The following is an 11860-nucleotide window of genomic DNA, read 5'->3' as shown; positions in this document are numbered from 1 at the left end:
TATTTCTCTGGCACGACTGTTGGATCTGGCACGGCTGTCGGACGTTTCTCTTGTTTGATTCATGCGAATCTGCAATTTCTTGCTAGTGTTTGGGCATTGTATTGTTCTCCTGTTGCCACTACTTTATCACTGTGCTGCGAACTTTTTTCCCCCCTTATATCTATGTTGAGCAAGAGCGGACCATAATCTCGGCTATTTTCTTTGACGTTCAAAAGAGTAGACTGTGTCTAGAAAAGACAGTGTGACTATGTCTAGTGTTGGGGCTCTCATCTTCCAAGATTCGGACCTACATTGCCTTCTCGTGGTTTTCTTCTTCTCCTCTCTATCGGACTCATCGTTCTTCTTCTTCTCGACAGTTTTTGATCATGATGTGGCTGACAATTTAACAAATGCAATTAGGACGTTGAGGAAGCTGTGTAAGGGAGGCGAAGGAAATGTAGTTTTGCGTCGGGATCGTAGGCCTAATTCACTCTTCGACCACTATCGGTATTAGGTCATGGAGGGCTGCAACTCTACTTTGGTCTTGTAAACTTATAAGATTGAAACTTACTGTGGTATTTTTTTTATTTTTCGTAACTTTTTGTTTACCTTTTCGTCATAATTTTTAAGATTAATCGTTCATCTTGATGAAACGAATTGGAAAAGTATAAAAATATGAATCGATATTGAAAAAATTTAAATAAGACGGTACTTTAGACAAATAAGACAGCTGTTTAATACTTTTTCCATCTTTAGTGAATTTTTTTTTGCTTTCGGTCATAATTTTATTCTTTTTGGACTTTTCTCATCGAGACGGATGATTAATCGAATAAATATCATGCAAATCTAACAAAAATTTCAAAAAAAACCAACAAAACACACTAAAAAAAAAAGAAAATTAATTTTATATAGCCTCGTTATCAGCTCCTTAGAGCATGTACACCAAACTAGGTTTACATGCATTTAAGCTACTTTACCTAGTCAAAACACGAAAGTGGACACCAGATTCGGTAAAGACCTCGGTAATTGAAGCGGGGAAATTGATTTGGTGTTTGTCGACCAGACAGTGAATTGGGCTGCGTTGGTTTGTATGTGGTTGCCGGATTTGAGGAGAGAGAGTTCTGAGCGTTTTCCGTTGATGGGTTTGTCGCGATTGGCTGTCCAAACGACGGTGAGATTGCCGTCGGATGTGGGTTCAGTGAACCAAATGGAAAAGCAATAGGAGTTTTTGCCGATGGAGTGGAAGCCGGCAGAGAAGATTCCGTTTAGGGAAAATAGGACGTCGAATACCGAGAGGGATAAGGATGTGAGCAAGGTATGGGGAGAAGAAATTGAAAACAGAGGTAGTGATGATAGGAGAAGGGAAATGAGGAGGATTGGAATTGGGGTATCCATTGTCAAGGTGTACTATAGTAGTTGTAGGAATTGTGGGTGCTGTATGTGGATTTGTTCGTTTTCTTGGGATGGCGGTTGCAAAAATACATAGAGATAGTATAAACCGTTGGGGACGTTGACTCTTGGATTCTGAATATTATCAAACTTCACAACCTCAACAGACACATGAATCTTATAGAGATAGTATAAACCGTTGGGGACGTTGACTCTTGGATTCTGAATATTATCAAACTTCACAACCTCAACAGACACATGAATCTTAAGAAATACTGTCACTATCAATCAACAGGCTTTGGGGAGGGGATTGGTGGGACCCATGCGGGGTTTATTTTGAGTAACAATTATTGTAAGTATCCCGAGAAGTTACTCCAAAAATTATCCCAAAAGTGAAATTGATAATCGAAATTCACTTTGATGTACGAGACCCAAACATCCAAATGAATCTGAACCACTAATTTCTTTTTCAAAGACATTTTCGGAATACCTAGCATTATTGTTTGAGTAATCGGTCATGTTGTTGAACTAGTCATGTTGATCGTGAATGTGAAAAATCAAGATGATTAGATAGTCATGGTGATATGGTTAAATTTTATCCTTGTATTTTCATGAAATATTTCTGCAAATTTACCATGAAAATGGATGGTTTCAACCTCATTTTCAATTTGGAGAGAGAGAGAGAGAGAGAGAGAGAGTGTGTGTGTGTGTGTGTGTGTGTTCCCATAACAAATAAGGAAAAGAAAATCCAGACAGAAAAGGAAAAAGAAAAATGATTTAATAAATAAGGGCATAATTGGCCATTCTATGAATTACAGGATGAGAACACAATTATTTTAAACTCATTAGGATAAGGACATTAATAAGTTCCCCAAATAGAATGATTATTTAATTTTTCTTAAATAGGAGGAGTATATACCAAGAAAAAAATTCATGTTATCAAAAATCAGTTCAGTCAAATATGAAGAAAAATTGAAAACAATCTTCTACTTTGGAAAATTTAACCCTCACGCAAGGGGGGAGTTTGAATCGGACTTTTACCAATGTGAAATTACCACTGATCTATTCGGCCTGCGAACCTCATTTTGATTTTGTTCGCACTTCATTGACAATACTCAACAGATCTAACTTTTGTACGCTATTCATTAAATGTATAGCAAAAAGTGGTGCGAGCTACGAATATACTCATTCAACACAGTAGCGAAACACTCATTCAACACAGTAGCGAAACAACGTAAAATTTGTGTCTTTAGTTACTGTTACTTTCTTGAATGTTTTTTCATGCGTTGTGTATTTGTTCGTTTGACCTTTAAAAATTCCGAACGATATGATTTTTTATAATATATCAATTATAAGCATATCTAGACTTACAAAATGAACGACTTAGATCGCCGAGGGAGACCGTGATAAAAAAAATTTCTTATCCCGTGAGGGTAACGTGAAAGGATTTAGATTCCATAAATTTACATATGATGGCATCTATTTTACAATTTTTTTTTCTATGGTTGCAACTTTAGTTTACAGATTCTGCTTTCTAGATTTGTTTTCAAGTAAAATAATTTTTTCCATTTGACAGTATTCGAAACTGATTTTCAGGGAAAAAACGAGTCATTAAAGATAGGACAAATTTTCGTAGTCGTCCCTCTAGTTTTACAGTTGTCTCAATTTCATCCCTCTAATTTTAATTGTCTCAATTTCATCCCTATAGTTTGTTTTACGTTTCAAATTGGTAAAATAGTTAACACCGTTAATGAAACTAACGGAAAAAATATGATTAAAAAAATTAAATGCTCCAATTTTCAATCCGGTTGAACCAGTGCGAAGATCTTATTTTTTTGATCATTTTATCCTAGATGGTCGTAATAAATTTTTGGCTCTAAGACCTTTCAACGAGTACCCGAACACTCCTTATTTAGTTTCAAGGTTCTCTTAGGGTGCTTATTGAAAGGCCTTAAAGCCAAAAATCTATTATGACCATTTAAGATAAAATGATCAGGAAAATAAGATCTTCGTACCAGTTCAACCGAATTGAAAATTGAAGCACTTAATTTTTAATCATATTTTTTCCGTTAGTTTCATTAACGGTGTTGATAGGGCTATCCACCAAACCGACCCACCCGACCCGACCCGGAAAATGACACAATGGACGGTTCTGATCGGATGGATCGGTCGGATTCGGGTCCAAAAACCTGAAAATTTCTGGGCGTCGGTCTGGTGTCAGATGCATAGGATAAAATCCCATTCCACCCGACCCGACCGAATTAAATATATAAAAGGGCAAAAAAAAAACCCCTAACTTCATTTCATTTCTTTCTCCCAGTCGACAGCAACCGCAGCACCGATGCTTTACATCCCAACAAACGACTCTCTCTCTCTCTCTGTGGCCATGGGAGAACGAAAAGTGGAAAGCAGAACAGAAGAAGTTACCACTATAGCAAGGAGAGACTTTGACGCACTGGGTGGTATCTCTCTCTAGATCTGGCTATCTCTCTGCTGACAGTGGTTCTCCTCTCTCTCCCCGTCGATCCGGCTGTCTGTGTTGTGTAATATTTTTGTATGTGGCTTTCACCGATCACTGTAATCGGTTGACCATTTGTGTCCACAATTGTGTGTAATGGGTTTTGTGCGACGATTTGTTCCACCATTGTGTAATGGGTTTTCGATTTGTGTGTGATTCGTGACTCTCTCTCTCTCTCCATTTTTTACTCCATATCTATGATTTTGAGGGATTTTAGTATTTTACTGTGAATTTGTGTTTTTGATTTACAACCCGACCGAACCAATCAACACTTGGTTCGGTTTGAACCCGACTAGGGTTTCGGTCGGGCTCGGGTGACCCTTCGAACAATCCGACAAAAATTGGGTTGGGTCCAACCCGACTCGAATCCGACCAAACCCGACCAGTGCACAGCCCTAGGTGTTAACGATTTTACCAATTTGGAATGTAAAACAAATTACAGGGACGAAATTGAGACAATTGAAACTAGAGGGATGAAATTGAGACAACCATAAAACTAGAAGGACGACTACGAAAATTTGCCCATAAAAATATACCAAGAAAAAACGCGCATCTTCTACTTTTCAAAATTTAGCCCCCACGCAAGCGGCAGTGTGAATAGGAATTTTACCAACCACTAATGTGAAAGAACCACTGATCTATTCGGCTTGTGATCCCCCAATTTGATTTGGTTCGCGCTTCATTGACTGTACGCAACCGTCGATGTAACTGTTGGAAATTGACTAGAATTCTTAAATTGACTAGGATTCCTATTCCTATTCGGTTTAGGTTTATTTAGTGCTTTCCTATAAATAGGGACCTTGGGGGTTCCTACGGTTCTGGTCTTTTGTTTCAAGGGCTTAGATATTAGAGTTTTGTTCATCTGTTAGGGTTCCACCAAGGGTTTGTGTCTCTTTTTTGGGTTCCACCAGAGATTTGTCCCTAGATATCTGTTTGGTGCTTCAAGTAGAGTTACGGGTATAGCCGGCTCTTTGTTTCTCTCCCCGTTTATAGTGAATCCTCTTGCTCTTTTCCCCGTGGAGTACGTTCTTACTTTGTGCTTGAACGGAACCATGTATATCCTTGTGTTCTTGTTTATCGCTTGTTGATTTGTTATATTCTCAATTTCGTTTTTCGGCACAACAAATTGGTATCAGAGCTCCGGGTTTTAATCCGAGGCTTTTATTTTCCGCTACGTATTGTGCAATTGGTGATCGTTTCAATGGCAACTCGTTTTGAAATTGCGAAGTTCGATGGGCAGAGCACTAGTTTCAGTTTATAGCGTATTAAGATGAATGCTTTGCTTGTTCAACAAGGATTACACAAGACTTTGTTGGGGAAATCGAAGAAGCCTGCTGATATGCAGGATAGTGTGTTTGAGGATCTCGATGCGAAAGCGCTCAGTTCTATTCAGTTGTGTTTAGCTGATGATGTGCTTCGCGAGGTCGGGGAGGAGGATACGACTGCCGATATTTGGTTGAAGTTGGAAAGCATCTATATGACGAAGTCTCTTACCAACTGGTTGTATTTGAAGAAGAGCCTTTATACGTTTCGTATGAGGGAAGTTACGCCCGTAAAAGACCATCTAGATGAGTTAAATCGAATTATTATGGATTTAAAAAATATTGATGTTGTGATTGATGCTGAAGATCAAGCCCTTATTGTGTTATGTTCTTTGCCTGTGTCTTATGAGCATTTTGTTACTACCCTTTACGGGAGAGATACGATTTCCATGGAGGATGTTAAATCTAGTTTATATTCAAAGGAATTAAGGAAAAAAGTATCCGGTGAAAATGAGGTTTATGCTGATGGATTGGTGGAGCAAGGAAGACCTTTTGAGAGGGATAATGGCAATAGAGGGGTTTCTGGCTCTCGTTCCACAAATTAGGAAGTAAAGTGTTTTTACTGTAGGAAATACGGGCACATGGTGAGAAATTGTCCTAGGTTGAAAAATAAGGACAATTTTGAAGAGAAGGTTGTTGCTGGTATTGTTGAAGAGGATTCCGACGATTCACTTATGGTTCTTTCTGTGAGTGTCGGTGATGTCTGTTCGAATACCGAATGGATTCTAGACTCCGGATGTTCTTACCACATGTGTCCGAATGAGAATTGGTTCGATACTTATGAATTGGTCAGCTGTGGTACAATTCTTATGGGGAATAATATGCCCTATAGAATTGTTGGGATTGGAACAGTTAAAGTCAGAATGCATGATGGATTTGTGAGGACGTTGTTTGGTGTTCGACATATATCAGATTTGAAGAGGAACCTTATCTCTGTGGGTACTCTTGACTCTTTGGGTTGGAAGCATACCGCTGAAGGTGGAGTTTTGAGGGTTTTGAAGGGTGCTCGTGTTTTAATGAAGGGTCGGAAATCGAATAACCTCTATGTGTTTGATGGTAGTACAATTGTGGGTGCTACATCTTTGGGTTCTTCATCGGTGAATTCGAGGTTGACTCAGTGTTGGGTTTTTAACTCTGTGGTGGAGTCGGTAATTAACTCCGTGTGGAGTTTGAGCAGATCTTCGTGTGTATCCGGAAGGGATGCGTTGGGTGAGAGGTGCCTGTTGGAAGATAGAGGCTCAATTTGGAGGCATGTGCGGCTGGGTTTCCAGAGTCGCATTTACAAGGTCAAGCAGGTGTGCTTGAGTCTTACTCGTTTGTGCCGTTGGTGATGGCCCCGTGGGGGGCTTTTGGGGGAGATGAGCGATTAAAGGAAAGGATTGCCTATAGTGTTAAGTTTGATGAAATTCAAGTCAAGGTGGAGATTTGTTGGAAATTGACTAGAATTCCTAAATTGACTAGGATTCCTATTCCTATTCGGTTTAGGTTTATTTAGTGCTTTCTTATAAATAGTGACCTTGGGGGTTCCTAGGGTTATGGTCTTTTGTTCAATGGCTTAGATATTAGGGTTTTGTTCATCTCTTAGGATTCCACCAAGGGTTTGTGTCTCCCTTTTGGATTCCACCAGAGATTTGTCCCTAGATATCTGTTTGGTGCTTCAAGTAGAGTTACGGGTATAGCCAGCTCTTTGTTTCTCTTCCCGTTTATAGTGAATTCTCTTGCTCTTTTTCCCATGGAGTACATTCTTACTTTGTGCTTGAACGGAACCACGTACATCCTTGTGTTCTTGTTTATCGCTTGTTGATTTGTTATATTCTCAATTTCGTTTTTTGGCACAACAATAACTTTTGTACACTATTCATTAAATAGATAATGAAATTTGGTGCAAACTGCAGATGTACTCATTCAACACAGTAAGGAATTGAAACAAAATTTTGTGTGTCTAGAGTCATCAATTAGTACTTTTCTTGAATGTTTTTCGTGCATTGTGTGCTTGTTCGTTGTTGACCTTTATCGTCAACAGGAACTACTGCCACCTGAGGAGTTGATGAGAAGCCGACCGCTTAGGGCTCATTGAATTTTTTTTCTTCCAAATTATAGGCCCGACTTAGGTGTTTATATATTGACGTTAGATTTATCCAATGGTATTTGAGAAATGTGTAGCAGAGCAAAACTTAAAATTTACCTCCCTATGGTTTGGGATTTATTAGCTCATCACCTTCCTAACTTTTGGAATGACCTATTTGACTCTCCTCAAGGTCATTGCACCTCGAGTCTTGACTGGTGGGAAGAATTGAAGTCGTCTTCGACTTGACCTCGTTCCACATTCCAAAATAAGTACTTCAAAAATAATGACCTATTTTCATGCTTAAAAATAATAGATTTACGAAAATAATTTTTTCACTTTTTTTTTTTTTTGCAGGATTTGAAAGATCTCATCGAGATCTCTCAAACAAAATCCATATAGCATATTTTTTTATTTCAATAAACTTATTATTTTTAAGCTCAAAAATTGCAAATAAGTACGGAAACGAAGAGAGATGAGGATGTGGGTAACGTATCATGTGGTGATGAGATTGAAAACAGAGGTGGTAGAGATGATAGGAGTAGGGAAATGAGGATTAGAATTGTTTTTCTCAGACAGAGATCAAGCACTACACTTTTTTTTTTTTTGGCTAAGCATCAGGCACCACACATGCAGTAGGGTGAACATCAACCACAACCAGTTGCCCGGGAAAGGATTTGGTGGGACCCCCCGCGTGGGATTGGCGGATGTCACTGTGGAGTAATAAAGTACGAGAACAACAAAATTCAATTGTTCACTTGTGGCCGACTTAATTTCAAAACAGAAAAGGTAAAAGGAAAAAAAAAAAAAGACTTTTGGAGGACTAATGAGTGACCACCATTCTAATACCCTGTTTGGATCAATCCTTAAATATCCCATCTTGCAAAAGAAAATTCAGACCGCAAAAATCTTATTCAAACAAGGTTCAACGAGACAGTTTGGGTTTCTGGATTGAAGAGGACGTTTTTGAATTCAAGGCCAGAACTAAACCATGTTAACTCCAAGTACCCTTGGCTGGTGGGAAGAGAATATTGCACATAGATAGATGTATTCCATCCGGCTCACCAGGGAAACCATATTTTTCCGCCCCACCAGTCAATTATGGACAACTCAGTAGTTAGTGGGTACATTTCACTGACACCACCTGGATTCTAAAATACACCCATTACTCTCCAAAATTACAATATACTACTCCCTCCGTCCCAATTTGTTTGTTCAATTGTCGAAATTCGTATCTTTCAAAAATATACTTATATTTTACATTTTATAATTTTTTTTTATGATTTTGAAGATTTTATATAATAAAACTAATTGAGATCTATCAAATAGGATCCATATTGCATAATAAAAACATTACAAATTAAAAATTATAGACAATTTTTTTAAAGGTCAAACGCTCTCAAAAATTCAAAAAGGGGACAAACAAATCAGGACGGTGGGAGTACCTTACATTATAGTAACTCTTTGTAACCAAACAAAAGTTCATGACATCAGCTTACACGGACTTGTTAATAATTTTTGGAGTGAATTTGGGCCAATAATAATGCCACCCCCTTTTTTTTTATCAATGCCACTCCTTTTGTCTTTTAGTCAGGTGAATTTACTAATTTACCCCTCAATGCAATAAACTTGCACAAAATGCATGGACTATTGTGTAAATTCATACACTATAAGACAAAAAGGGAAGTGACATTGGTAAAAAAGGAAGTGGCATTATCATTCCCCATTTGTAAGCTAGTGAAGAGCAAAAATTATTTTCCTTTTTTGTTTTCTAATTACTCTTATTGAAACAAATTCAAAAAATCAAGATGTGAAGTTTAAAAAATATCCAAGTCTCTCTCTGGTCCTATGTGGAACTTAAAAGAGGTTTTCCTAAATATAGCCACAAAAACATTCCTAGAGAAAACAGAGCCAGCCCAATTTTTCAGTGTTTTTGGCCACAGGGCTTCAGAGGCATTCTAAACATGAAACCTTTTTCGAGGTTCGGGCCACTGTTACTACTGATACTTCTTCTGATTGCAATCACCTACCGTTCATTCGCGGTTGCAGAAAAAAAGACTTACATCGTTCACATGGACAAATCCACCATGCCAACGAGTTTCACCGATCACTTCGAATGGTACGACTCAGCTTTAAAAACTGTTTCAGATTCCGGCAACATGCTTTATGCCTATACCGATGTAATCCACGGCTTCTCCGCGAGGCTCACAGCTGACGAAGCCAAGTCGCTCGAATCCCATCTTGGGGTTCTTTCACTCCTAGAAGAAGTGAAATACGAGCTTCACACTACCCGAACGCCACAGTTCCTTGGACTCGATGCAAGCCAATCACTCTTCCCAGATTCTACCACGGCTAGTGATGTTGTTGTCGGGGTTTTAGACACGGGTGTTTGGCCCGAGTCTAAAAGCTTCGACGACACGGAGCTCGGGCAGGTGCCTAATAGCTGGAAAGGCGAGTGCGAAGCTGGTAATAACTTCAACACGTCGCACTGTAACAGGAAACTAATCGGGGCAAGGTTCTTTTCCAAAGGGTATGAAGGAGCTTTTGGGCCGATTGTTGCGAAAACCGAATCCAAATCACCGAGGGATGACAATGGGCATGGTACGCACACGTCGACTACAGCAGCGGGGTCTGCTGTAGCAGAAGCTAGCCTATTTGGCTATGCTGCGGGTACAGCGAGAGGGATGGCTAGGCATGCCCGTGTAGCCACGTATAAAATATGCTGGCAAGGCGGTTGTTTCAGCTCCGACATAGTGGCCGCGATGGACGCGGCTGTTAAAGACGGCGTAAATGTACTGTCTATGTCCATTGGTGGCTCGGTTACCGATTACGATAGAGACAGCATCGCCATCGGAGCATTCGGGGCGATGACGAAAGGAATCTTAGTATCATGCTCAGCCGGAAACGGAGGGCCGGGTCCCATGACTCTGTCCAACGTTGCGCCGTGGATAACCACCGTGGGTGCTGGAACACTCGACCGCAAATTCCCAGCTTATGCTATGCTTGGCAGTGGGAAAAATTTATCTGGCGTTTCACTTTACAGTGGAAAGCCATTGTCTGATTCTTCCTTGGTGCCACTTGTGTATGCCGCAAATGTGAGCAACTCCTCTTATGGAAATCTATGCATGACTGGCAGTTTGATTCCTGCAAAAGTTTCTGGGAAAATTGTGGTCTGTGATAGAGGATTGAATTTTAGGGTGCAAAAAGGAGTGGTGGTAAAAGATGCCGGTGGCATAGGGATGATCTTAACAAATACTGATTCCTATGGAGAAGAATTGGTGGCCGACGCACATCTCATACCCACAGTAGCTGTAGGTCAATTGACAGGTGACGCGATAAAGAAATACATACTTTCAGATACTAAACCAACAGCCACAATCACGTTTGCAGGCACCCAGTTGGGTGTCCAACCATCACCAGTCGTGGCAGCTTTCAGTTCTCGAGGTCCGAACCCAATAACGCCAGACATACTCAAACCGGATTTAATAGCCCCCGGTGTTAATATCCTAGCAGGTTGGACTGGTGCAGCTGGACCTACGGGGTTGCAGGAAGACACTCGGCAGGTGAGCTTCAACGTCGTTTCCGGGACATCGATGTCGTGCCCCCACGTGAGTGGCCTCGCGGCGCTAGTCAAGGGAGTCCACCAAGATTGGAGCCCGGCCGCTGTAAAGTCTGCACTGATGACCACAACCTACACCACCTACAAAGACGGCAAAACAATAAAAGATATCGCAACTGGACGTCCATCAACGCCGTTTGATTATGGTGCTGGGCACGTGAATCCGGTAGCGGCCCTTGACCCGGGCCTTGTATATGACGCCGGAGTTGATGATTACCTAGGTTTCCTGTGTGCCTTAAACTACACTTCGGCCAGAATTAAGACCATCTCACAGCAAGATTATACATGCGAATCAGGGAAGAAATACAGCTTGGGAGATTTTAATTACCCGTCTTTTGTTGTTCCTCTACAGACAGCCTCAGGCCAAGGCGGTGGTAGCAGTGCAGCAACCGCGGTGAAGTACACGAGAACATTGACTAATGTTGGTACTCCGGCAACATACAAGGCTTCCGTGTCTTCTAAGACAAGGGCAGTGAAGATAACAGTAGAGCCGGAATCACTAACTTTTAGCAAAACTAATGAGAAGAAGACTTTTACAGTTACATTCAGTGCAAGCTCAATGCCATCAGGCACAAATGAATTTGCTCGTATGGAATGGTCAGATGGAAAGAACACAGTTGGAAGTCCAATAGCTATCAGCTGGACATGATCATAGTAACACCCAAGTGATAAGGCTGTAAATCATTGGAGGTGAAGTTCCTCAAGTTGAAAAGGCTAAAGAGTTCCTCTGTTCAAGAAGAACCAGTTTATGTATGACTATTGTGTTTCTTGTTTTAACATTCTTATGAGGGTTCTACCAGATGTCATGCAGATATGACTTAATGTTGCAGGAAGAAATAGGATGCAGGGGAGGGGTCAAAATAATTCTGTAAAAGATGTATATGTGATTGGAATGTGGTATAGATAATAAAAAATCCATATCCTTTTCCTAGTTCTAATGCTATGTTCTGTTTTTTCATCATTAGCGA

At 40.2% G+C, this 11860-nt stretch overlaps 1 protein-coding gene across 1 annotated transcript; it reads left to right on the top strand.

Moving 5' to 3' along the window:
- The first annotated feature begins 8911 nt into the window (after positions 1-8911).
- LOC131331313 (subtilisin-like protease SBT1.7) lies at positions 8912-11849 on the top strand. The gene has a single exon (XM_058365198.1). It carries the CDS (start codon positions 9238-9240, stop codon positions 11539-11541), a length of 2304 nt encoding a protein of 767 aa, XP_058221181.1. The 5' UTR covers positions 8912-9237; the 3' UTR covers positions 11542-11849.
- Positions 11850-11860: the final 11 nt, after the last annotated feature.

The sequence above is a fragment of the Rhododendron vialii genome, chromosome 6a (assembly GCF_030253575.1).
Source record: "Rhododendron vialii isolate Sample 1 chromosome 6a, ASM3025357v1".
Lineage (NCBI taxonomy): Eukaryota > Viridiplantae > Streptophyta > Magnoliopsida > Ericales > Ericaceae > Rhododendron > Rhododendron vialii.
The sequence above is the reverse complement of the archived record's forward strand: the minus strand, read 5'-3'. Positions and strand labels throughout refer to the sequence as shown.